Source organism: Aspergillus thermomutatus (assembly GCF_002237265.1).
Source record: "Aspergillus thermomutatus strain HMR AF 39 chromosome Unknown NODE_181, whole genome shotgun sequence".
NCBI lineage: Eukaryota > Fungi > Ascomycota > Eurotiomycetes > Eurotiales > Aspergillaceae > Aspergillus > Aspergillus thermomutatus.
In genome coordinates, this window is record NW_020798230.1 from 879 (window position 1) to 26217 (window position 25339).

Consider the following 25339-nt stretch of genomic DNA (forward strand, 5'->3'; position numbering starts at 1 on the left):
GGACCTGCAGAGCTCGCTGGAGCTGGTCAAGAAGCTGCCCGAATGGGGCATTGACTTTGTGGATGTCAGCTCGGCGGCGAATCACAAGGACCAGAAGATCAACCTGCACACGGCCTACCAGACCGACTTGGCCGGGCAGATCCGCCAGGCCATCCGAGCGGCGGGAGCGTCGACTCTTGTGGGTTCCGTGGGTCTGATCACCGAAGCGGAACAGGCGAGAGGACTGGTCCAGGGAGCGGACGAGGCGAGTACAGCCGAGGCAATGCTGTCGGGACCTGAGCCCAAGGCGGATGCCATTCTGATGGCTCGTCAGTTCATGCGCGAGCCGGAATGGGTGTTTTCGACGGCGAGAAAGTTGGGCGTGCCGGTCACTGTCCCGATGCAGTTCGGCAGGGCCATTTGATCTTCGATCTATAGAGATAGACATAGTGCATATCACACACAGTATTCCACCATTATAAGCAGAGAACAAATATCCCTCTTGTATATGATGTATAAGCAATCGGCCATCGGAGCCCTCCGGCTGCACAGATGACTCAGCCAGCTTATGCACTGCACCACCAGTGACGCCTTAAAGCCCGATCACCCCGCAATAACCAGCACTGTGGGATCATCCCTCTAGAATCAACTTTGAGCAAGAAATACATTGTTAGCGACAGTAGAAATGGCCCTCAAACCCGGCGACAGCTTCCCTGACAACGTTGTCTTCCAGTACGTCTCCCCTCCACATCCCCAACAAGTCTGACCAGGCGGTTAGGTACATTCCCTACACCGAGGAAAGCAGCGAGATCACCGCCTGCGGCATCCCAATCAACTACAACGCCTCCAAAGAATGGGCCGGCAAGAAAGTCGTCCTCTTCTCCGTTCCTGGTTCGTTCGTTCGTCCCGGGATCGTTAGTTGCGCATCTATCTGACGAGCACAGGCGCTTTCACCCCCACCTGCTCCGTCAACCACGTGCCGGGGTACATCAAGAACCTCCCCCAGCTGAGGGAAAAGGGTGTGCAGGTTGTTGCCGTCGTGGCGTCGAATGATCCGTTTGTCATGAGTGCCTGGGGCAAGGCGAATCAGGTCAAGGGGGATGACATCGTATGTGGTGCAACTACTTGGAGGTGAGGAGGCTAACGGATGTAGCTGTTTCTTTCCGATCCCGAGGCGAGGTTCTCGAACAGCATTGGGTGGGCGAATGCGGGTCGGACGGGCCGGTATGCGATTATCATTGACCATGGGAGGGTAACGTATGCGCAGATTGAGACGGAGAAGGGGGTTGTCAAGGTATGTTGTCCTTCTGGTAGAGGATGGAGGGTTCTAACCGGGGCAGGTTTCCGGTGCGGACGCCGTTCTGGCGCATTTGTAATTGACTTGCCACCCGAGTAACGGGGTAATGATATGGACGTTATATAGATATTGAACATGTCACTGCCACTACGCATATACATCGTTGGAACGACACCCACGCTGTCGGCCAGTCTATTGGTCAAGCACAAGTTTAGCGACGACAGCCACCGCCGGGATCCAGACAGCGGGATTCCCCAGAGACAGCTGCCTCGACGCAGCCGCTCCATTCTTCGTAGACCCAGTCGTAGCAGCGCTGGCCGCCCCAGCGCCGGTCGCCCCGGCAGTCCCCGCACTACCGGTCCCAGTCGCCTTGACCTGGTTATTCTTCCACGGCGACGCCGTCACGGTGTACGTGACGCTGGACTGCGACCAGGTGAACACCGTCCCGCTCGGCGGGGCCGTCAACGCATTCGCCGCGCCGGTATTATACAGCGTCTGCGTGCCGTTCGGGGGAAGGCTATCCGGCTTGTAGAACGTGCTCGAGTTGGACGACGGCGGCGCAAAGCCCAGACTCCCGCAGTCGTACGCATCCAGCACGCTCCCGCACGAATCCCAGTGGACAACGGCGCCGTAGACGGTCGAGGCTTGAAGCCAGAGGTCTGCGCCCATGTCGGCGGGGACGGTGTCCGGGCAGGTCTCGTACATCCTGTTCCGTTCGTTAGTATCGATGAGGACGGGGCGAGTGCCACACGTACGCGGACAACCCGGCGCTGACCTCGCAGCATCCACACGCGGTATCCTTATTGCTCAGTTCAATGACGTTCGTGGTGCTCGTGTTCGTCAGGCACGCGCTGAACTCCTTCTGTGCGTTGACGGTCGCCTGCAGCACCTTGCCGAGGTTACACGAGCAGCCGCCGGGGGCGTGATCGGGCGCGGGCCAGAAGGGGATCGGTTCGGAGGCCGTGGGACATTGCGCAAAGTACATTGCTACCAACTTGTCGTATTCGCACGAGTACGCCTGCATCCAGGGATCAGGGGTGAGATATATGCATGAGGGACGGGGAGGCAAGGTACCTGATTCCAGCACGATTCGGCGACGCAGTTCATGTAGCCCTGGTACATGGCGCATCCGCAGCCCAGGACGCAGATCTTGCTTCCACTGCACATATCAATGCATGCCTTGCTGTCCGCGAGGGTCTTCGTTGTGCAGCTGGTGAAGGCGGCGGGGTCTGCGCAGACATCGGCGGTGATGTTGGTTTGCGCGAGTGCCAGAGTAGCAGCCCCTGCTGCCGTAAAGGCTGCGAGCGTCATTCTGGCGAACATTATGGATTGCGAGTTTGAGGTCTGAGTAGCTAGAAAGAGGCATTGAGAATCTCCGGCGGGGATCGATCTAGTATAAATGCCTTCCTGCAGCCTAGACAACAGCCTCAGCCTTCCATCGGTCGTGGCCTTGATTCCGGGACAAGTGCAAGGCGCACTCTTGAGCAGTGAGCTCGATAGCTTGTTCCGATTAAGCCAGTGGGCAAAGAGAGCTGGTTGGGCATTGCTGCAGTAAGCTTCTGCTGTGGATGCCTTTGGTCCCTGTCCCTGAACCCAGATTGGGACAAGCAAGTGACTCCGTATCCAATGGCTTCTATTGTCGGATGCTGTCGGGGCGGCTGAGTGTTTGTGGCGTTGAATACGAGCTACTTCGCTTAAGCTGCATCTATTTGGGAAAGGTTGTCTTACAGGGCAGATAAAGGATAACCAAGATCATATTTATAAACGGCTCAGAACAACAATGATAAATTGGCATGCCATGGCCATGTGGCGAAGTAATTAATGTACCTCAATAGCCTAGAGTAACAAAAGAGCAATGGCACTGGTACTTTATCCTGTACGAGAAACTTGTTTATCTGTTACATAGTCCAGGCCCATGGGAAAGACCAGTGATGGGGTCTACTCTTCGCGAAACAGTTGAGGATAACATGATCCTAGTAAGACTTAGCTGTCAGATCAGGCTATACTAACTATATAAAGTTGCTGCGCTCTACCACCAATGCAGTGCCATATCTTAATCATAGGTCATTCATAAGTATAGTGTCAACTCTAAGAATAATTGAAGGTGTTCTATTTAGCGAATGAATCAGTAAATCAGAAAGGGTCTCAGAACAGGCACAAGTTATCTGACGAGGCCACTTACAGTATATAATAAAGTAGGTCTCCCAGATGCTATAGCAGTTCATTGCACACCCTCTTAGCGGATATTAAAGAAAGTTTGAAAAATGTAAAGCCTTCTTCTGGTGTGTGATGTGTTACCACAGTTTAAGTTGATAAGCCAAGCTGCATCAAGCTATGCATACATAGCTAGGCAAGGAGACATGCAATTCAGGAGCAGTCATCAGGTGTTGGATAGACTGAGAAGCTGGCGAGTTGTTTATGTCAAAGCATGATCGTGTATGATTGTAAGTCAGAAGTCTACTATGCTATCGAGGATGATGTTTAATAGCAATGAGACTCACGTAGGCATTGTTACTCCCTAGATGTCTGGTTAATGATTTTTATCATCAAGTGCCAGTGCGATGAAAGTCATGTTTCATCCGAGGATATGTATGCTCATGAGAGACAATATATACCCTTCATTGCATGTGTTCTTTGCTTAGAACCACGAACTATATCTCAAGCCAGTGAATATGAAGCCGTGTAATAAGACTCTCTAGAAGTCCTGTCCTAATTCTAGTATAATCTTTAATACTACTCAATGGATGTGGTTGCAGTATAAAGACTTGGAGTAAACATCAGGTCGATCCCTGAAAAACAGGGCGAAAATCCCGACATCCCAAGGCATCGAAGGTCACCATTATGGACAGAATTCGAAAGTCTCCCCGAGGTCTACTTCTACAGGGTGTTCTCTGAAGATACTCAGATGGACCAATTTGGACCAGTATATCTGATTAAGACCATTCCAGTAACTATATCTGATTAAGACCATTCCACGTGTTTCCAGAGAATAACCAAGCATCACGGAGACTTTTGTCGGTCTCGGGGCAACCTTGTTGAATCTTGTCCACACGGTGGAGCAGCCGATGCTCAAAACTAATCCGAACGAATGGCCGTTCTCAATCAGACCGCGAGACTACTGTCCATGATTATTGTAGGCATGTAGGATCCAGAGCATTCCAAACCCCGAAGACGCCCCGCAGCAGCTGTCCACCAGTGATGTCATCGATGATCATCACAGACAGACCTGAGCATAAGGTATATAACGTATACAACCCCTCTCCACGCCACTTGTTGAATCACTGAAATCGACGTCCCTCAGAATCAGAAGCAAAGCAAAATGGTTCCGAAAGTCCTCGTTGTCTTGTCATCTCAGGATAAGATCCCTGCCAACGGTCATCCCACCGGCTGGTACCTGGTATGTCTGTCTACACGCCATGAGACAGAGCATGACTCCTAACCTGAATAGCCCGAATTCGCTCACCCATGGGAAGTCCTCCACGAGAAGACCGAGCTGGTCATTGCCTCGCCCAAGGGTGGTGAAGCACCCCTGGATCCCGCCTCCGTCAAAGCCTTCGAGAACGACCCCGTCTCGACAAAGTTCCTCAACGAGCAAAAGGCCCTCTGGATGAACACAGTCAAGCTGTCCGATGTGCTTCCCAAGGTGTCTGAATTCGACGCAATTTTCTATATCGGCGGTCACGGCCGTATGTTCCCTTCTTTTCACACTCACGGAAATGGTGGAAAAGTGCCTGGCTAACGAGTGTAGCAATGTTCGACCTCCACTACGATGAGACCTCCATCGCTCTGATCGAAGCCTTCGCCGCCGCCAAGAAGACCATCGCGGCCGTCTGCCATGGTCCGACCGTCCTGCTCAAGGCCAAGGCGCCGTCCGGGGTGCCGCTGCTCTCTGCTTGCACCGTGACGGGCTTCTCCAATACCGAGGAAGACCAGGCGCAGATGTCGTCTGTTATGCCGTATATGCTGGAGGATGAGCTGCAAAAGGTCACGGGGAACCGGTACGTCAAGGCCGAGGAGCCGTGGGGGGAGAAGGTGGTGGTCTCCAAGGCTGCCAGCACGGGGGCCACGATCATTACGGGACAGAACCCGGCGAGTGCGACGGGAGTTGGTAAGGAGATTCTCAGGGCGGTGGGTGTGGCTTGAGTCTGCGAAGGGTGTACATAATCTGAAGAATTCTCTATTATGAATTAATGCTCATGTTACATCTACTCGAACAAGGTCTGCCGCCGGTCTCCGGAGCGCGTTACCCCTCCCCTCTCTAGATTAAACCTGCAGCTGTCGATCACAGAGCATCCGGCGAATCAGCAGCGGTGCTTACCGGGCGTGGCCGAGATATCGATGCCAAGATCTTGCCGACAAGTCGATGATACGCCGCCCTTGCGTGAAGATGCTTTATCACTGATTCTACGACTGGACGACGAGGAGATGTATCCTGAAGCAGACTGGTAGTATTGTACGAACAGCCAATCATTCTTGGTGATGCGCTCTGAGGGACATTGCCAAGAGGCCGGTATACTGCAGGGGAACCTCGTGAAGAGTTGACTGGAGTCAGGCTGCGAGGGGTTCGAGGACATGAAAGCCTGTCGTAGAGATATAAATCCTTGGATCCCGGGGATAGGCCGGGTCTTGCATTTCTTCACTTCTTGTGTGAGTATCTCGGCCAAATACCATCAACATGACTCGTCTTCTCCTCCCACTCCTGCTGGGCATCCCCCTCGTCGCAGCCATCCCGGCACCAGTTGCTCTCCCAACCCCTCCCGGAATCCCCTCGGCCGCTACCGCGGAGTCCGAGCTGGCCGCCCTGACTGTCGCGGCGCAAGGCTCCAGCGCCGGATACTCGCGCGACCTCTTCCCCCACTGGATTAGCCAAGGGGGGTACGTGCAGCCCTTCTGCCTTGCAAGCCTAGCTAACCGCTCAGCTCCTGCAACACCCGCGAGGTAGTCCTCGCCCGTGACGGCACCAGCATCGTCAAGGATTCCAGCTGCTACCCCACCAGCGGCTCATGGTACTCTCCCTACGACGGTGCCACCTGGACCCAGGCCAGCGACGTCGACATCGACCATGTCGTTCCGCTCGCCAATGCCTGGAGAGTAAGTCGGCCACCCCGACTTCTGGAATCTGCTAAATACTGTCGACAGTCCGGCGCATCTTCATGGACAACCGCGCAGCGCCAGGCGTTTGCGAACGACCTGACGAACCCCCAGCTGATGGCTGTGACGGATAACGTCAACCAGGCCAAGGGCGACGACGGACCGGAGGACTGGAAGCCTCCTCTGAGTAAGTTTCCTTTTCTGGGGTGGATGCGGATGCTAATGGGTTAGCTTCGTATTATTGCACGTATGCGAAGATGTGGGTGAGGGTCAAGTATGCGTACGATTTGACCATCACCTCGGCTGAGAAGAGTGCTCTTGTGAGCATGTTGGATACTTGCTAGACTCTGAATCTGAGAGGACAAGGTTTTCAGCTAGCTCAATAGGAAGACCAGAATATTTGTACAGAGTAGATAGATCCTAAATGCTCAAGATTCTGCGCCCTCGGGATCTCGGCACCAGATAATTTATCCTGATGAGCAGTTGAGCAATATAACCAATGGGAATATGTCCCCACCATGTCACTCCAGCGAGCAAGACTAGAACGAGCTAAGCACCCGTAGGCTGAGGCCAACAGCCGCTAGAGTCCTGAATTCATCCGACTGTTCCACTCTCGACCTTCCAAGTGGTTGTCGATGCAACGCTGCCCGGGATAATGTGAGCTAGTTTCTCATTTATATGGGCTCACTATTTCCGGCCATGCGACTGGTTCTTTTAAGCTTCCTTGTCCACGCTACAAGCACTAGATCCAACACATTGCGCTTGGAAACAGGGGTTGTGTCTGAAATGAGCCTGAAATGAGTTCGAAATCCAGCAGTACAAAAAGCCGCCGGCCCCTCTGCACGGTCAGACTGCCTGATTATCGTCTTTCAAGCCCCTAAAATGAAAGGCTTTTCTTTGGCCCTGGCGCTCACGGCCGGTTCGACTGTCAGCGCTCTATCGCTGCATAGACGCGACGTCCCGGCTGTGGTGGAATTTCCCATAGAACATAGACGAAATGCCGAGTCCCTACAGAAGCGCGACCATACCGTCGAGGTGTCGCTTCACAATACGGTAAATTCGGTTGCCTCGATATCCGGACAATTGCACTGATCATGATAGGTCATGGGTTACTACATGCTGAACCTCACGCTGGGCGACCCCGGACAGGCTTTTTCCCTCGCCTTGGACACCGGCAGCAGTGACACCTGGGTGAATACAGCCAAATCCGAGTTATGCTCGGCGAATGACCATCCATGCAATGCCTATGGCGTGTACAATGCCAGTGGCTCGTCCGGCTACAAGACCGTGGGCACGAGGATGAATGCGACATATGCCGGGGGTTCTAGTATCGAGGGGCCGTATGTGACGGATAAACTCACCATTGGGAACGCGAAAGTGGATGATTTCCAATTTGCGGTTGCAGAAAATACCACAATGGCCAGTAAGTTCTCGGCTTCCCATCATGATCGCACCAGCGGTTGCCGATGCTAACGTGATGCAGTGGGCATTGCAGGGGTGGGCTACCGCATCAACGAGTACCAGGCCTCTCACGACTCAAAGATCTATGCCAATCTCCCTCAAGCCCTGGTCGACAGCGGAGCGATCAAGTCCTCCGCATACAGCCTCTGGCTCAACGACCTGAATGCCAACACGGGCTCCATCCTCTTCGGCGGCGTCAACAAGGCCAAGTACACTGGCGACCTGCAGACCCTCCCCATCGTCCCCGTCAAAGGGCGCTACACATCCCTCGCGCTCGCTCTGACGGGCGTAACCGTCGAGGGCAAGGACACCAACAGCTACACCGATACGCTGCCCCTGGCGGTGTCCCTTGATACCGGCAGCATCTTCACCATGCTTCCCGAGGACCTGGTGGACAAGATCTACAACGACCTCGGCGCGAAATACATGGAAAAGGAACGCGTCGCCTACATCGACTGCGAGATGATGAACAAGGACTACAACGTCACCTACACCTTCTCCGGCGTCAGCATCACCGTCGGAATGAACGAGCTCGTCCTCAACTACGTCTACCCGGACTTCCCCGACGGAACATGCTTGTTCGGCCTCGTCCCCAGCGCAGAGGGCGTGAACCTCATGGGCGATACCTTCCTCCGCAGCGCGTACGTCGTCTACGACCTCGCCAACAACGAGATCTCGCTGGCGGCGACCAATTTCCACCCCGGGAACGACGACATCCATGAGATCGGGACGGGCGATGATTCTGTTCCCGGAGCGACGCGCGTGAAATCCGCTGTTTCTTCCGCCACCGGGAATGGGGTCGAGTCTGCGACGGCGTCGGCGGTTGTGGTGACGGTTACCGGGCACACGGCCGGTGCCACGACGACAGGAGCTACGGAGCCGGCGGCGACGGGCACGGATGCTGGCAAGACTGCTGCTGGGGGTGCTACGAGCACCTCGTCCAAGGGGGCTGGTGCTCTGCCTACGAGTCATTCTGGGTACCTGCTTGCTGGATTGGCGGGTCTTCTTCTTGTGTAGGCATCTATTACTATAGTCATTATCCGTCGAACAATATGGTGATGTTGGCGATACTGTCTAGAATAGTTAGCTGCGTCAGCCCAGACAGCAAGTGGGACGCCTGAAATTAATGCTCTAATTCATTCTGAAACTCCCATCTCATTGGCTTGCTGGCCAGTACTACCTGATGTAGCGAGTGAGGGATGTTTCACCCTCTTATTGGACAACGGACTTACCGCACGGCTAAAGATCACTAATGCTGAATTGCTGACCGACTATCTAAACAGCGAGCGCCATCTCTCCCATCCAACCCATTCATCCTCTACAGCAATATGACCAAAGGCTCCGTCCTCATAACCGGCTGCAGCGACGGCGGCATCGGCTCCGCCCTCGCCCTCGCCTTCCAAGCAAAGAACTACCACGTCTTCGCCACAGCACGCGACACACGCAAGATGAACGCTCTGCGCGATCTCCCCAACGTCACGCTCCTCACCCTCGACGTGACAGACCCAACACACATCCCCACCGCCGTAGACACCGTCCGCAACCACACAGACGGATCACTAACCTACCTCATCAACAACGCCGGCCGAAACCACTTCACGCCGGTGCTGGACGAGGATCTAGACGCCGCGCGCCGAATCTACGAGACGAACGTCTTCGGTCCGCTGGCGCTTACCAAGGCGTTTGCGCCGCTGGTGATCAAGGCGCGGGGGAGCATGGTGTTTATTACTTCGATTGCGGGCTATGTGAATACGCCGTACATGGGTAAGTCTGTCATTCCCGATGGAAGATCTATATTGATGGAGAATAGGAGTGTACAGCGCCTCCAAGCGCTCCCTGGAGATCATCGCCGAGACCCTCCGCCTGGAAATGGCCCCGTTCGGCGTCAGAGTTCTGTCGGTTGTGACCGGGGCGGTGAGAACGAATGGGCAGGCGTATTTTGATGACCTCCAGCTCCCCGAGGACTCGCTGTACAAGCCTATCGAAGAGACTGTGGCTGCTCGAGCGCGCGGCGAGGACGGCGTGGCGCGTATGCCAGCAGAGGAGTATGCGGGGCATGTGGTGAGGGCGATCACGGCTGGCAGACAGGGGAAATTCTGGTGTGGGAATATGGCTGGGAGTGTTTGGTTTGGGTCGACGTATTTGCCGCAGTGGATGATGGTGAGTTTCGTTCTTTTCGTTGAGCGATGCGATGCTGATGGTTGTAGGATACTGGTATGGCGAAGGGGACGGGGTTGGATCAGTTGGGTGACAATGCTGCAAAGAAGGACTAGAAGAGCCCACAGCAGCCTAATAGCCATCGCCATCCGCTGCGTCTTGTTGAATTCGCTTGTTTCTCGTTAATTGGGGTGGGTTCGCAGTCCTCCGGGTCATCTCTGTATGTCTCTGTACGGAACGCAGCGATGGAGGCAATGTCCAGAGAAAAGTCGCCTTCTTGTGTCCCGAAGAAACTGCACCTGTCAATACCGATTTTTTTCTGCGAAATGAACACATACCTGCGAATCATAATACTAATCCGCTTGACATTCTTCAGATCCAGCGGCTCCGCATCCTCAACTTCCCTCCCGCGGTACGTCGCTCGTATATCCCCCCATTTCACTCTCACACTGCCCTTCTCCGCCATCTGGAAGTCGTACTCCCAGCTAATCGTACTCTGTTCACGTCCGTCAGGCCGCTTGGGCAGGATCTCGTCTTTGAGGGTGAGCGTGTACAGTTTCCCGTCGGAACCGGTGATGCTCAGCTCGAGCCCGTCGGCGTCGGATAGATCCCAGGATAACTCGTCCGTTGTCCGCTGCGAGGCAAAACCTGCTCCGCCGAGGGTGGTGATGTCCAAATGTCCGTGGAATTGGGCTGTGTTGTTCGGCAGGATGGTAAGGCTGGACTGTGAGGAGCCGCCCCGGACGCGGTCGTCAGAGGAGGTCCAGTTTGTGGGGGACCATGGTCTACACCATTAGTATGTGTTAGGAACCGTAGAAAGTGACTTACCGATCACCTCCAAAAAGGAATGTCCGGGATAATGGGGCCATTGAGCTTTTGGGTAGGGTATGAAAGGATGTGTAGTGGATTTGGGATGCGGATGGGAATATTTGTTGAAGCACGATCGATCGATCGGAGTACAGGATGGATGACGTAGCAACCGCAATAATATCACTCCTTGCAGAGGATGAGAGGATCAATACTGCATAGATACTAGGTCAGACTATACAATTACCCGCGACATCATCTACAGCTTGACCCTCCTCTCACCACGAACCACCACCTTTTCTCTGCCAGATCTATCCTGATCCCTAAGAACCCGGCGCAGGATCTTCCCACTGGCACTCTTAGGAATCTCATCCACAAACTCCACCTCCACAATCCACTTGTGCCGCACCTTCTTCTCCCTCACGTAGTCGATCAGCCGGTGTCCAAGCTCCACCCACCCCTCTGGACCAGAAACCGTTCCCCGAACACCAGGCTTGACCACCACATACGCCTTGGGCCTCTCCCCGGAGTATTCATCCGGCATGGCAGTAACAGCGGCGTCTTCCACGACCGGATGACCCAGCAACAGATCCTCCAGTTCCGCCGGCGACACCCCAATCCCCTTCACCTTGATCATCTCCTTGATGCGGTCCGTAATGGTGATGAAGCCCTCGCGGTCGATAAAGCCCACGTCACCCGTATGCAGCCAGCCCTCCGCGTCGAAGGTCTCGCGCGTCGCTTTCTCGTTGCCCAGGTACCCCATCACCACCTGCGGCCCGCGCGCCAGGATCTCCCCCGGTTCGTTGTACCCCAGTTCCCGCCCGGACTCGGTGTCGATGATCTTGACCTCGGTGTTGGCGACGATCGTGCCGACGGTGTGCGCGTACCGGTACGTCTGTTTGTCTGGCGGGTGGGTCGTGATGCAGCTGCAGGACTCGGTCATCCCGTATCCCTGCTTGAACCCGGTGCCTGGGAATCGGCGCTCGAGCTCCTGCAGCAGTTCGACTGATATCGGTGCCGCGCCGGAGGAGAAAGTCTGCAGATGCGAGAGGTCGTAGTTACGTACGATCGGGTCGCGGAGGAGGCGGATGATGATGGGTGGAACGAGGAGGGCCTCGGGGATTCGGTATCTGACGATGGTGGCCAGCGTGGATTCCATGGTGAAGGATGGAAGCATGTAGACGTGGGCGTTCCGCAGGATGGGGAGGTGCATCTGGTGCACCAGGCCGGTGACTGTGTTGTCAGTAGCCGCGACGAGTAGAGTTGGAGGATGGAATGCGTACTGTGGAACAGAGGCAGCACGGCCAAGGCCTTCTTGCGGTCCGGGGGAGTGACCTGATCCACCTGCATGCACTGCGCGATGACATTATGGTGTGCGATCATCACCTAACTCTTAGTATACGTCCATATTCTGGCCAGGGAACTCACGGCTTTAGGCAACCCCGTCGTCCCACTGCTGAAGCTCAGAAACCCACAGACGTCCCGGTTTGTCTTGCCGGCTGGGATCGTGAAAGACGGAGTCTGTCCACTGGGTCCGTAGCTTCTGCCAATGTCAATCAGCTGCCGGACAGTTGTATACCCCTCCTTCTCCCCCTCAAGCAGAAAGATACGCTCCGTCGGGATCCCAGCGTTCTCCGCCGCCGGCACAGCAACACCCATCGACGACGGCACCGTCATCAGGAATTTGGCCTGGCCCGTCTTCAACGCGTAGGTCATTTCCTCCACATTGTAAGCGGGCGAAGCGCCGGAGATCACGCCGCCTGATACTGTTGGCATTTTTCAATCGAAATTAGAAGGCATCGTACCTGCGCGGATGGTAGCAAGCATAGCCACCGGATACCAGATGGTATTGGGGCCGAAGAGTGCCACCGTGTCACCCTCTTTCAGACCGTACTTCCTGACCAGCGCGGTCGAGATGAGAGTTGTGTATTCCTTGACCTCATCGTAGCGGACCGTCTCCTCGGTGGCTGCGTTGGTGAATCCGCCCAGTTCGGAGGGGGAGAATCGGTAGAGAGGAGAGTATGGGGAGTCGAAGAGCCAGTCCCAGATGGGGAGGCTGGTTGGTACTTTGTCTGTTAATGAGAGTATATATATGGGAACTCGATACGTACTGTCCAAATGAGGTCTGTCAGACGAGAAGATCATGACTGGATTTCTGCTATGAGAATAGAGTATACACTCCGTCCGTATTCTGCGGAGATTTGGACTCGAGGTTGTTTACGCCTTAAATAGGTATCCTCATAGCCGATTTCCTCGGCCATAGCTGCGTGCTTGTAGAGTACACTCACTGAGACGATCAACTTCCCCGCATTTTCCCCAGTTTCATCAGTTAGCCGGCGCCTAGAGAAAGGGCTTGGAGAGGGGGGGGCTGGTATCTCCGCATGTGTGGCTCCCAGGTCCATGATAGCTGATGAGTGGCATTGCCTACACTTTGCATTATAGCAATAAATCATATTTGACCATGAATCAACATGTCCAAGTCTCAGCCATGTCTTTGTGAGTGATTGACTCACCCAATCAGCATGCGTCTACTTCTACAAATTCCTTGCCGTCAATTAGTCAGGATTCGGCCTCGCGAAGAAGCGCGCCCGAAACTCGTATAAAACAATAAAGCCCCAGAACAAGCGCGCCTTGAATTGGCCAAAGATGCAGCCCGTCTCTCGTAGCTTATTGATTGGAAGGCGGTTCCCTCGGGTTTTAACTTGGCAAACCTGCGTCGTGCGCTGCCGTCGAATACGGCACGGCAGCATTCAGTATCCCAGCCAACTTGCATCATACAGAAGAATTGGCCAATTCTCATCACAGTGTCGAAGAGCATCTTCAAATACAATGGCAAACGAACAAACTGTGCCGCTGGACCATCTAGTCCCCTCCCTTCTCCCGCGCGTCTACGACTTCTGGTTCCAGTACATCCCCTCAGACGAGCGACTCGTCGTCCCCTCCCCCGAAGACTGGAAGAGATGGTTCATGAAATCCGACGAGTTTGACGGCGCATGCACGTACGCGTATCCCAATGATTACTGTGGACTCAGCTGATCATCCCAGGTCCCAATTCTCACCCCTCCTCGCCGCCATTCGCAAGGCCAGCCCCTCCGCAGAGGAGATCCTATCTCGAACTCAGCCCTCCAGCCCGCAAGACTGGCTCGGCCTCATCCTCCTGCTCGACCAACTCCCCCGCAACATCTACCGGGCCGAGTCCTCCCGCACCGTCTTTGAATTCTTCGACCCGCTCGCGCGAACCATCGCCCTCAGGGCCGCGGACGCGGGATACCCATCCCGCGGCCCCTTCCGCTACCGCCAGGCCCAGCGCATATGGTTCTACCTGCCCTTCATCCACTCCGAGGACCTACGTATGCAGGAACTCGCGCGAGCCAAGTACCAGGAGATGGCGGGGGAGATCACCCGTCTCCTTGACGGGGATCCGACGGCGTTATCCGACGACGAGCGGGCGTGCCGTCGCGTTCTTGTGGAGAATCGGGAGCGGGTGGAGGCGCAGCTGACGCTGCATTTCCGGGTGCAGAGGGAGCATTATGACCCCGTTGCGAGGTTCGGGCGGTTTCCGCATCGGAATGCGGCGCTGGGGAGGGTGTCTAGTGAGGAGGAGAAGAGGTTTGTGGAGGAGGGGAATACGTTTGGGCAATGATCAATGCATTTGTACTCCGTAGTTGGAGATAGGAATGTATTTGATAAAAGACATTACTGATTATCGTGAATGAATGTGGTAGGTACAAGATGCCAGACCAGGAGTGGGAATGATCGTATCTACATGCGGACTGTGAATCAACCCTTGATCAACACCCGGACACCCTTGCTGTCCATTCGAGGAAAGGGGATGAAAATGTCGTGCTTCACGGCTACATCTTCCACGGTGGTTTCGTACAGCTCCAGGTTCATTCTGCGGAGGAGAGTCGACACCGACAAGAGGATTTCGGCTTTGGCGAGACTGCTTCGGTTAGTCGCTGTGTGTCCTGAGACGAGACAATACGTACTGCATTCCAATGCACTGACGGGATCCCTTGGAGAAGGCGACCATGTATTTTTCTAGGCGTTTGCGCTCGGCCGGGTCGAGCCAGCGTTCGGGCTTGAAGCGGTGCGAGTCGGGGAAGATGGTTTCGTCGTGATGCATTAGTAGGCAGCTCATGCTGACGGGGGTCTATGCAGGTCAGCAGACGGTCAATCGAGAGATAAGGGGGCATACTCCTGGGGGAATGGTCCAGTCTCTGAACTTGAGGGCGTTGAAGGGGGCGATCCGGGGTAGACGGGCAGTCACGCCGTAGGACAGTCTAGATATGTTAGAATGGCAAGAATTCAGGCGTAGTGACATACCTGATTCCTTCTAACATCACACCAGTCTAAAAAATATTAGCCTAGCCATATTTGCATGATCATTGCTACTCACCAGGTAGGGCAACTGCTCCAATTGAATCAGCGGCGGATCCTCGCCCACCGTCTCCAGCTCAGCCTTGAGCTTCTCCATCGTCTTGGGGTCATTCAGCAGGTAGAACAGGATATAGGTAATCGCCTTGGCCGTGGTCTCGGCCCCCGCAGAAACCATCACCTGCATCTCCTGCGCAAGCCGCGTCTCACTCTTGTGCTGCGCCGGCAGATCACTACTCAGAATATCATCGAAGATATTCGCCCGTCCCGCATTCTGCACAGACTTGTCGGCCTTCTCTTCATGCGCCGCGACAATCCTCTTGATCATCTTCCGGCACCGCCGCTGGAAATCGAAGAACAGCTCCATCCCGGGATTCAGCCACGCGGTCACCCTCTCCGGCAGCGCCAGCAGCAACGGCAGCGCCCACGCCACAGGACGAATAAACACCATCGTCTTGGCGGTGCCGTTCAGCGTCCCGTACCACTGCGGGATGAAGTCCGGCGCGTCGAGGTAGTGGTACCCATCGCCCATGCTGTAGTCGGTGATGACATCGGTGGTGTAGCAGGTGAGCGCGTGCTCGATGTGGAGGGGCTGGCCGGTGTTCTTGAGCTCCTCGAGGCGGCGGCAGAGCTTGTCGACGAGGGCCTTGATGGCGGCTTCCTGCTTGCGGATGCGCGCGTTGGAGAAGAATGGGTTCAGCTGGGCGCGGAGCTGGCGGTGCTGGTGGTGGTCGATCGTGTTGAGGAGGGCGAAGGGGGCGTTGAGGGTGCGCTGGTAGTATTCATATTTGTTGCGGGGGCTGTCGCGCGAGTAGATGACTTCGTAGTATTCCGGGTCACTGACGTGCAGTTCGTTTGGGCCGATGCGGACGATGGGGCCTGTACGATTACATCAGTACAAAACACTTGGCTAGACAGGTCGAGAAGATATTTCGTGTAACGGTGTCAAGCGGACAAGGATGACATGCCAAGAAGTGATCTATCGAATTCGACCGGGCTGATTCAAAAGGCAGCCGAGGGCCAGGGGCTTACCATATTTGTCATGGAGGCGAGCAATCTGGAAAGTGAACTGTCCACAGCAGATGGTGTCCCAGTAGAACTCGTAGAGATGCGTCAACGCGGCCAGTTTGGGCCCAGGGAAACGGGCAATGGGGGACAGATAGAGCCGGTCGAGGACCAACCAGAGCAGATAGACTGCCCCGAGGGCGACTGCAGAGACCAATGGATGCGAAAGCAGGAGACGCAGCAGCTCCATAATTGACAGGGAAGTTTTCATTTGCAATCGCAATTGCAGGAGTATGGTTCATGCAGAATGGGAACTCCAGCACACCAGAACCATGGTGCCGGGTCGGGTTGGTCGTCGACAGGTTTTAAAAAAAAGTTGAGGAGTGCCATTCACTCGGCAGTGGCCAGTGCGAGACCCATCAGACTGGACGACGGAGTACAGAGTGTGTCTCAGTCTGCCTGGGACGGCAACCGACGAGTGGAGACTGGACATTCACTTCCAATGATGAGGAGTGGGAAACTCATCCAAGGTTTTCCAGCCCCGAGAGGACCCAGATGCAGCAGTGAAGAACGCCCGTGCTTTTTCTTCACGGATGGGGCATCCGGATGGAGACACCCTAGCCATGGTGGATGCCTGCATTCTCACGGTCCAGTCAGGAGCCATGTATGCGTTGGCTTGGGCCGGGTGTAGTGAAGAATTGCCCTATTAGGACGACAATGGCTTTATCCCCGGCCGCTAAGAGACGCTATCGAGTTTAGACTTCCTTGATTTCATGTCGCTGTGGCTCTAGCCTTTCGTCAGGTTGTGATAGGTGATGATGGTTGCACTGAATCCATAGTCGACAATGTTATAACCATTCTGTCGGGTCAAACAAGAGGATAATATTGACATGGTTGGAAATATGTACATTCGCATAGAGAACAGAATCAACAAACGCACTTACAATCCTTCCTCTCCTCTAGTTACGACCATTATCAATTATGATACCATCCGGATGATCCGTGTCACGACCCCACTGATCCGTCGTGTTTCTTCCCGTTCTAGGCTGGGCTGAACCTTTCTGGACTGGCGACTGGCCTCGTACTTCTGACTCTCTGGTTTTTCCTGGGTTTGATTGGCCGTCCGGCTCATGGCATGATAGTGGTGCAAAATTGTCTCCGGGTTCCAGCCATGCTGCCATGGTCTCCGACAGATGTCTCCGGACAGAGGAGGCCAACAGTCGTACTATTATCAGTCCATGGTAACTTGACAGTTGACCATCAATGATAAACTTTCGCTTCTTCGGAATGAGATGATACTGACACCGACAGCTGGTCTCTTTGACTTATAATTCTGGCAACTTGTTCCCGGCAGGAGGCCCACTGTATATTCCCACTATCGAGTAGGAGTGGTGATATCGGGAGATGCAGGCGGCAAAGCAGCTGTTATATCAGAAATATCTCATAGTTATCATATCCTATGAATAATAATACAAACTCATAAAGTGACAATATCAACCTCTGAACCAGAGGCAGGAGAGTTTTGCGGCATAATTTACCTCCCGCACAGTGGAGTATCACTATCCATGGTACGACTCTGGGGTTTCCGGCGACGCCAACCTTGACGTGGACATGGTGAATGGCGTTGCTATCATGGGTAATCGGCTTGAATTCCTGGCAAGTAGTGCTTCCACTTCATAGCCGTCTATCATGCGAGGTGGCATCATCTAATATATCCTTTGCCGCTTGTTGCGCGGATGGCAAAACATAATGACTGTAACTGACACCAACTCGATATACATATCTGTCGAGATATATACCCCAATTCTTAATTCTACCACTCCTACAGTATTATTTACCACTAAAGTGCTCACTTGTTTGTGATTATAATTTACTTGATATGCAGTCCTTGGACTGGTTAGTGTCCGAAATGCATTCATTCAGGAAACGAGTCACTTCTATATAAGACCATCATGATTATTTGACACCTGGTTCGATTAGGAAACCCCCATTGAGCGTGAAATGGACGTTGGATTACTGGTGTTGGCGCATCGCGATCCGACGACTGGAGTTCAGCTATCTTGTGTCATTGCACAGGATTTGTGACATTGGTGACTGAACTAGACTGTCGATGTGACCGAATACGCTGACGACCGCGACAACGACTCTACCGTCTGGTACAAGCGCCTCGTCCCTAGATTTCACTGTCGACCGGCACAAGACCTCCCTGCTAATGCGACCCTCGATTTCTAGTATCAGTCATGTTCGTCAATCCGCTATTCTTCCTCCTCCGCCGAAGAAAGACTTCGAGGCGAGAAGTGTTGGATGTTTTCGGGCAGATGCCAAGTTGGTCGACGAAGCACGGTCTCTTAAGGGGCGTCGGCCCATAGTCAATGTTTCAGGACTAGGAGCCCAGAGCTCGCTAGAGACAAAGCCGTTGTTCCTCTACAACTATCGGATTCACGGATGTATACCGGAAGTATAATCGTTGGTGGAACTAGCCAAGGAGGGAGCCTCAAAGGGCCGTCAATCCGGATACCTGGTACGATATACTGGAACGCCCGCGGGCCCATTCGACTCTGACCTAGCAGGAAAGGGGAATACCGGCTCGAGAGGAGGGCGATGAGATTTACGCCTACAGGTTCAACACTCTAGCTATACGTACTGCTATTGAGCCGCTTTGAAGGTACTTGGCTAGCTGGAGACAGAATACAAGACAAAGTCGCATCGGAATACATTCTAGTACATTACAACCATATAATCTTACCTAACGCTCCAATCCAAACATCCGAACACTATTCTCCCATGCAGCCCGAGCCACCTCCTCCACCGAAGTTCCCTTCAAACCCGCCACAACCAACGCCACCCTCTCCATCGACAGCTCTCATTCCTACCCTTGACCATCTGCCCCCTGATAAACTTCCCATGCTTCCGCGTCGGCGGCAACGGCCTCGCGCGAGCCAGAAACGGCGCAATCCGCTCATCCTCCACAATCTCGCACCACGGTGCACCAGTCTCAAGCTGTAATCTATCCAGCGGAATACGCTTCACCATCTCCAACTGCTCCTCCGTCCGAAACGAGACTCCATTACCGCTGATCCCGAGGCCCAGCGCCACAAGCTGCAGCATCTCGTCTTTCGTCCCGGCGAATGAATGCACGAGCCCACCGCGCGGCAGTCGCGACAGGTACGACGTGATGATCTCGACAACGTCGGCGCACGAGTCCCGCACATGCAGGAAGAGAGGGAGCTGCATCCCAACGGCAATATCAAGCTGGTCCCTGAACGCGCGCTGCTGCGTCTCCTTGTCCGAGCGCTGGAGATACGCATAGTCTAGCCTGATCTCGCCGAAGGCGACTAGCGGCGAGGGGGAGTGAGCCAGCAGCTCGTTGCAGAGGGCGCGCAGGGCATCGAGGTATGTCTTGCCGTCTGTCTGGTAGATTTCAGCTGCGTGGTACGGATGCACTCCGAGCGTCATGGTGCAGATGTCGGGATACTGCTGGACTATTTTGAGGTTCTCGTGCGCCCTGGCTAATGTCGTCGTGGTGAGGATGATCTTCTGGCAGCCGTATTCTTGGGCGCGCTGGAGGACCTCGGCGAAATCGGGCTCATGGTATTGTTTTCCCCTGTAGATGCCTTGGAATTGGTCTGCGGTGAAGGTTACTGTCACCTGTGCGTGTTAGTATAAACTGTATGAACTGTATGAGCTGTATGATTCTGTGGTGAAGAGAGGAGGCCATATATCTGCGTAATGAAGCCGGGATAAGTCTGTGGCTGTGGACATTCTGCCGTCTGGGAATCTATCATGACATGGTGTTTGTATATGAATATCAGGATATTACTCTTATCATTATTATGATCCGAAGTCTTCGTGGCTCATGTGGGTCTTCCCTAGAAATTTAAGGGGATAAAGGATCTCGAAAGAAGTAGATATTCTCATTTACAAAGACAGTCACGCGTGCTTTCTGCCTAAAAGCAAGACCGACATACGGACAAGCTGCCGGCATTGTGGAGTTCTTCCCTGCTACAAACATGCAAGTCTTGGTGTCCAAGATTCTTTTTCCATCCACAATAGTCTATGCAAGACAAGACACGGCGGAGAATCCCCTGCCTTATACCGTACGCCAACCAGATTCCCGGCATCGAGAACGCGGCATATCGGCAGGTTCTGATATTTATTATTCTCGGGATATTTCCAAGAAAATATCTGGAATGATACTCCGTAGCGTCGTGAAGCGCAAGTCCTGAATGATAACGGATACTCTCGGCCAGATTCGGGCAGGCGCGGCTATCCTCGCTCACGTGCCTCAGAGGGAAAATTTTCACCTTGATGAGACTGTTCACCAGCCACAGTGCCGTCCATAGCCGATTTCTTTATCAACTGTGCCTGGCGCACTGGCAAAAGGCCATTGGACAATGCTGCACATCGGGACTTCCCTTGTGGCTGCTGCAGGGCTGGTGTCCCTGCGCTCTGACCAGTTCTATAAATGTTATATAAAACCTCGGAAAAGTATGGATCTCCTACATCACAATGAGCTCCATCTGGCAGCCATCGATGGCGACTGACACCCGACCAAGAAAAAATTGTGTGATCCACCGCTGGCCTGGACGTGGGATGATGGAGTTATATACTGGAGACAAGCTCTGTAGAGCCGTAGAACGCAGAAGGACCAGAGCAGATAGTGTATCCTCTCCAAGCGGGAGAAATGGAAAACTCAGACACTCTTACTCTGGATTCGCCCAAGACTTTCAATGATGACCACCATGGCAGCCATCCCACCGTCTCCTCTCATCCCCTCGACAGCGCCAGCGACTGCCTCTCCGACGAAACGGTAGACCATCTCGAACCCCTCGAACTCACCCGCATCAACACCTACCGACTCCAGCAAAAGACCACCGTGGGCTCAACACGCGGCCCTGCACCCCGAGATGCATGGCTACCCATGGGCGCAGGCAAGGAATACCCTCCCTTACTTCCCGATCCGGAAACATACGTCGTCGAATTCGATGGAGCGGAGGATCCCCTACACCCGTACAACTGGTCCATGACACGAAGGTAGCATTCGCTCGTACATAGATGCCCCACGAAGATGCTAACGCTGGAGCGACAGAATCTTCCTGGTCTGCATTCTCTGCTACGGCACCTTCGCCGGCTCATTCGCCAGCGCCGTCTTCTCTGCCGCCATTGGGTCCGCCAGCAAGGAATTCCACGTCAGCGAAGAGGTCGGCTCGCTCGGCGTCACTCTGTACGTGCTCGGCTTCGCCGCGGGCCCAACCATCTGGGCGCCCTCCTCGGAGCTCATCGGACGGCGCTGGCCGCTGTCCCTGGGTCTCCTGGGGTGCGGAATCTTCACCGTCGGCTGCGCAACGGCAAAGGACTTCCAGACTCTGATGATCTGCCGGTTCTTTGCGGGATTGTTCGCCGCGAGTCCCATCTCAGTTGTGCCTGCTGTCTTTGCGGACCTCTTCAACAATGCACAGCGCGGGATCATCATGTCCGTCTTCTGCATGGCGGTGTTTATCGGTCCGTTTGCGGCGCCGTTTGTCGGCGGTTTCATCACGATGAGTGCGCTCGGTTGGCGCTGGACGATGTATATCTCGGCCATAATGGTGTTTGTGGGATTTGGGCTCGTCGCGCTGTTCCTGGATGAGACGTACGCGCCTGTTATTCTGGTGCGGAAGGCGGCGACGCTGCGTCGGCAGACGCATAATTGGGGCATCCATGCGAAGCAGGATGAGGTCGAGGTCGATTTCCATGAGCTCGTGCGGAATAACTTCACCCGGCCGTTGAAGATGCTCGTCACGGAGCCGATTCTGCTGCTTATCTCGCTGTATATCTCCTTCATCTACGGGCTTATCTATGCCCTGCTTGGTGCATACCCTGTCGTCTTCCAGGGGGTGTACGGGATGAATATGGGTGATGGGGGACTGGCGTTCGTCGGCTTGATCATTGGGGAATTACTAGGTGGCGTGTTCATCCTGTTGCTCCAAGGCTCGTATATCAAGAAGCTGGCTGCGAATGGAGACGTCCCCGTGCCTGAGTGGCGTCTCCCTCCAGCTATCGTTGGAGGTGTCACCTTTGCTGCGGGCATGTTTTGGTATGTTTCTACCTGCTGATGGAAGGCCTTTTACTGACTGCCGCAGGTTTGGCTGGACTGGCTATACTTCGTCTATTCACTGGATGGCGCCTATTTCTTCTGGCATTCTTACTGGCTTCGGCATCTTTTGCATCTTCCTGCAGTGCTTCAACTATATTGTTGACTGCTACCCTACTTTGTAAGTCTACCACCTTCACGATATCTATCTCTCCACTAATGGTGCCAGGGCTGCCTCCACGATCGCAGCAAACACTATCCTCCGGTCCGCAGTAGGATGCGCATTTCCTCTCTTTTCTCGACAGATGATGGAGAACCTCGGCGTGCAATGGGCTGGGACCATGCTGGGGTGCATTGCCGCAGTAATGGTGCCCATCCCAATTGCATTCATGGTGTATGGCCCCTGGCTGAGGAGCAAGAGTCGGTCAGCTGGTGCTCCTGTATACCCGGAGACGAAAAAGCATTATGATGTTTGATGATTGCATAGCGCATAGACTAGATACCACGACATGATTAATGACATGAGACATGCAAAGTCTATCTCCACATTGACACCACCCTGTACTGGACTGGTCCAGTATTCGAGAGCATGCAACAGAGGCGGCGCTGGGTCCGCTCCATAGGATAGTCCCGAGGCTGGAACCAACCGAGGGCTTCAAGCGCAACACTTCTGGATTATTTTAGCGGCTACACAACAAAGACATCCTGGATTTTTTCCTGCTCGACTTGGATCCGGTAGCTAAGGCTATTAGAAGGGCATCCAACTGTGATGAGTTATGAGTATGCATTGCAAAGTTCTTAGCATATTCAATTAGTCATTTAACAGAACGAATGCCTAATCCAGGTGTTGAAGGCAAGGGAAGATACTCTTTCAGTCTATTGATAACCTTCAAGTGAATATGCTGCAAGCCCTCCCTCAAGAGCAGTGAGATAGCTGCAGGGCAGCTGACCAGTGCGCTCAATGCCAACCCAGATATAGCATTAGATGGAGTAAGCAACAGCATGATTGAGCAAGACAAATCAGGTGCTCCATAATAATGATGATAGGCCTTTGACACATGCAGTGTCTACTATAGCTAGGCTACCTCGACCTTGGTCCACCAGCGCTGGACTCGAGAAGAAGGGGACTATTTACTAGACTGGCTTAATATAACTCACACAGTCAGAGATTGAGCAGAGTATCTCCATGACTTCAGGGTATCCCATAAGGCATTATCTGTATGCCACAAAGCATTCAGGTACAGGGCCAGTTATTACCAGGAAGAAAACCCTTATAAGATAAAATCAGTACACATTACATAAGTAGAGTTGCATCCAGTCCGGTTTCAAGCAAGTTCCTAGGTACTTGGGACCGCTCTGCAGTTTCGACTTTTGAGTCCACATTCGAGAACTCAGAACCCATGTAAAGCCAGAAACTATCGCACAGCGTAGAACAAAACGATTCCAACAATCAGAACATGGCGATTGGATTTGTGGAATTCTCCGGGCGAGTCTGGAGAACGTCCCAATGCTCGACAATGCAGGTCCCATCCATGCGATATATGTCCGCAAGAGCAACTGGCTCCGCGTCTTCATCCCCCAGTCTGAGGTGGACCAACCCAGTGTCGCTCTCAAAACTTGAGTGTACAACCGTAAAAGTGGAGTCGGGGATGATCTGAGACAGCCTTGCCACAACATCGTCACGGCTTTGATCAAAGGGATCATGCTCAATCAGATCAGGGTCAACATAGGTGCTGAAGGCCTCTGACACGTTCCGCTCGCCGTACAACGTCTGGACGAATCGGGCAAATATTTCGCGTTGGTATTCCACATTGGCGTCACGGCTAGGGCAATATGAATCAGGTCGTATTCCTTCAACCTCCGAACGATTTGGGGAGTTTGTAGAGTCGAAAGGATCTCTGGCAACGCCCAATGAGACAATGGAAAAGAGCAGGATAGGATTGATATGCATCTTAAGTGTCTGCAAAGCTAAGAGACTAAAGCTGGAAGTATTCCCTTAGAGTGGTTTATGATTGCACATTCTAAAGATGAGAGAGTCCGTTCCTACTTATATAGTCTTCCCAGGTCATATGTCAACTTTACTAATGATAAAAATAGCTTATAGCATGACTGCATTCCCATCCCTACATTTGTATATCTGCCTGAGCTACATTTACACCGTTTATTGACACTAGAAGAATGTGCTTTGACAGAATTGAAATAACGCGTTGTCTAAATGTACAGTGGGATGCTATAATTGCACCTCTTAATCTGAGGCCAACAGCCAGACCAGGTAATTTTAGGAAAGCTGTGCATTCTATTCAGTGCTGAATAGGTTGGTCTTAGAGTAAAAAACTAGTGAATAATATGATAGATACTCGTTTGTACATGTGAAGAAATTAGTTCGATTGATAGGAATTCTAGCTACTTATAAAGTATCCAAAGATACATGTGGACTAATTGCCCTTTAAAAGTTATTGAGAGCATGCTTGACATATGATACTCTAGCCTATTCCTATGACTGTCTGGGAGCAAAGAATGTGAGATGGAATGAAATGTAATTAGAAAAGGCTGCTGGCGGACTACTGGGCAGACCAATGCACTGATGCTCTTTCTGTTTTAGGAACACAAATACCTGTTGTGTAACTAGCCAGCATGTCACTGTTTGAGGATTATGCTTGGGCTGGTTGAAAGACATGCTCCCTAAAATCTTTGTTACAGAGACAAAGAATAATATAGACAGGTTCTTTTTCAGGATAATCCTGGGTTTATTACTTTGCAATCACTTACTTCTGCACTCTTTTCTAAAGTCATATACATTGAATGACTATATCATGATTTCACATGATTCCATAGAAGTTGACATTGTTGTACTATATTTCAAAATTCTATGTAGTATGCTGTCATCACCAGCTAGTTACTAGTTAGTTAGTTAATTATATAGTTAATGACTAATAGGCTTAATGAGCCATGGCACGCCCTGATCTCAAATGTCAAATTTATGTCACCACTGGACATTTCCGGTCATGTTCATCAAAGAATGTAGATCTACCTAAATGAAGGTTCTGAAAGCTAACTACATTGTATTAGGAATTGCCACGCCTCATGGAAAG

General features: G+C 53.1%; 12 protein-coding genes across 12 annotated transcripts; 7 read left to right on the forward strand and 5 right to left on the reverse strand.

Annotated features, from left to right (window-relative positions):
- Nucleotides 1-664: 664 nt before the first annotated feature.
- Nucleotides 665-1355, forward strand: ASPF3_1 (peroxiredoxin family protein; the record flags this gene model as incomplete). The annotated part of the gene is made up of 5 exons (XM_026754056.1): nt 665-711; nt 758-870; nt 924-1087; nt 1133-1273; nt 1320-1355. The coding sequence occupies 5 exons, from the start codon at nt 665-667 to the stop codon at nt 1353-1355; spliced, it is 501 nt and encodes a 166-aa protein (XP_026612243.1).
- Nucleotides 1356-1468: 113 nt separating this feature from the next.
- Nucleotides 1469-2599, reverse strand: CDV56_100536 (uncharacterized protein; the record flags this gene model as incomplete). Its single annotated transcript, XM_026754155.1, has 3 exons — nt 1469-1982; nt 2032-2294; nt 2351-2599. 3 exons carry the CDS (start codon nt 2597-2599, stop codon nt 1469-1471), a joined length of 1026 nt encoding a protein of 341 aa, XP_026612244.1.
- A 1996-nt stretch (nt 2600-4595) lies between these two features.
- CDV56_101038 (type 1 glutamine amidotransferase domain-containing protein) lies at nt 4596-5725 on the forward strand (the record flags this gene model as incomplete). The annotated part of the gene is made up of 4 exons (XM_026754657.1): nt 4596-4673; nt 4725-4962; nt 5025-5404; nt 5495-5725. The coding sequence occupies 4 exons, from the start codon at nt 4596-4598 to the stop codon at nt 5723-5725; spliced, it is 927 nt and encodes a 308-aa protein (XP_026612245.1).
- Nucleotides 5726-5951: 226 nt separating this feature from the next.
- On the forward strand, nt 5952-6711 carry CDV56_101241 (HNH endonuclease family protein; the record flags this gene model as incomplete). The annotated part of the gene is made up of 4 exons (XM_026754860.1): nt 5952-6151; nt 6196-6367; nt 6416-6554; nt 6599-6711. The coding sequence occupies 4 exons, from the start codon at nt 5952-5954 to the stop codon at nt 6709-6711; spliced, it is 624 nt and encodes a 207-aa protein (XP_026612246.1).
- A 538-nt stretch (nt 6712-7249) lies between these two features.
- Nucleotides 7250-8845, forward strand: CDV56_101438 (pepsin-like aspartic protease; the record flags this gene model as incomplete). The annotated part of the gene is made up of 3 exons (XM_026755057.1): nt 7250-7420; nt 7469-7790; nt 7851-8845. 3 exons carry the CDS (start codon nt 7250-7252, stop codon nt 8843-8845), a joined length of 1488 nt encoding a protein of 495 aa, XP_026612247.1.
- Nucleotides 8846-9156: 311 nt separating this feature from the next.
- CDV56_101710 (SDR family oxidoreductase) lies at nt 9157-10101 on the forward strand (the record flags this gene model as incomplete). The annotated part of the gene is made up of 3 exons (XM_026755329.1): nt 9157-9592; nt 9639-9988; nt 10036-10101. 3 exons carry the CDS (start codon nt 9157-9159, stop codon nt 10099-10101), a joined length of 852 nt encoding a protein of 283 aa, XP_026612248.1.
- Nucleotides 10102-10117: 16 nt separating this feature from the next.
- Nucleotides 10118-12937, reverse strand: CDV56_101830 (uncharacterized protein; the record flags this gene model as incomplete). Its single annotated transcript, XM_026755449.1, has 8 exons — nt 10118-10278; nt 10340-10770; nt 10814-11006; nt 11075-12025; nt 12076-12145; nt 12221-12552; nt 12598-12858; nt 12904-12937. 8 exons carry the CDS (start codon nt 12935-12937, stop codon nt 10118-10120), a joined length of 2433 nt encoding a protein of 810 aa, XP_026612249.1.
- Nucleotides 12938-13621: 684 nt separating this feature from the next.
- Nucleotides 13622-14435, forward strand: CDV56_102317 (DUF924 family protein; the record flags this gene model as incomplete). The annotated part of the gene is made up of 2 exons (XM_026755936.1): nt 13622-13791; nt 13838-14435. The coding sequence occupies 2 exons, from the start codon at nt 13622-13624 to the stop codon at nt 14433-14435; spliced, it is 768 nt and encodes a 255-aa protein (XP_026612250.1).
- A 137-nt stretch (nt 14436-14572) lies between these two features.
- Nucleotides 14573-16445, reverse strand: CDV56_102446 (cytochrome P450; the record flags this gene model as incomplete). Its single annotated transcript, XM_026756065.1, has 6 exons — nt 14573-14735; nt 14782-14945; nt 14991-15075; nt 15119-15144; nt 15192-16048; nt 16202-16445. 6 exons carry the CDS (start codon nt 16443-16445, stop codon nt 14573-14575), a joined length of 1539 nt encoding a protein of 512 aa, XP_026612251.1.
- A 2549-nt stretch (nt 16446-18994) lies between these two features.
- CDV56_102997 (TatD family hydrolase) lies at nt 18995-19936 on the reverse strand (the record flags this gene model as incomplete). The annotated part of the gene is made up of 2 exons (XM_026756616.1): nt 18995-19800; nt 19852-19936. The coding sequence occupies 2 exons, from the start codon at nt 19934-19936 to the stop codon at nt 18995-18997; spliced, it is 891 nt and encodes a 296-aa protein (XP_026612252.1).
- Nucleotides 19937-20858: 922 nt separating this feature from the next.
- Nucleotides 20859-22723, forward strand: CDV56_103217 (MFS transporter; the record flags this gene model as incomplete). The annotated part of the gene is made up of 4 exons (XM_026756836.1): nt 20859-21208; nt 21264-22250; nt 22297-22428; nt 22477-22723. 4 exons carry the CDS (start codon nt 20859-20861, stop codon nt 22721-22723), a joined length of 1716 nt encoding a protein of 571 aa, XP_026612253.1.
- A 974-nt stretch (nt 22724-23697) lies between these two features.
- On the reverse strand, nt 23698-24198 carry CDV56_103520 (nuclear transport factor 2 family protein; the record flags this gene model as incomplete). The annotated part of the gene is made up of 1 exon (XM_026757139.1): nt 23698-24198. The coding sequence occupies one exon, from the start codon at nt 24196-24198 to the stop codon at nt 23698-23700; it is 501 nt and encodes a 166-aa protein (XP_026612254.1).
- Between the last annotated feature and the right edge of the window lie 1141 nt (nt 24199-25339).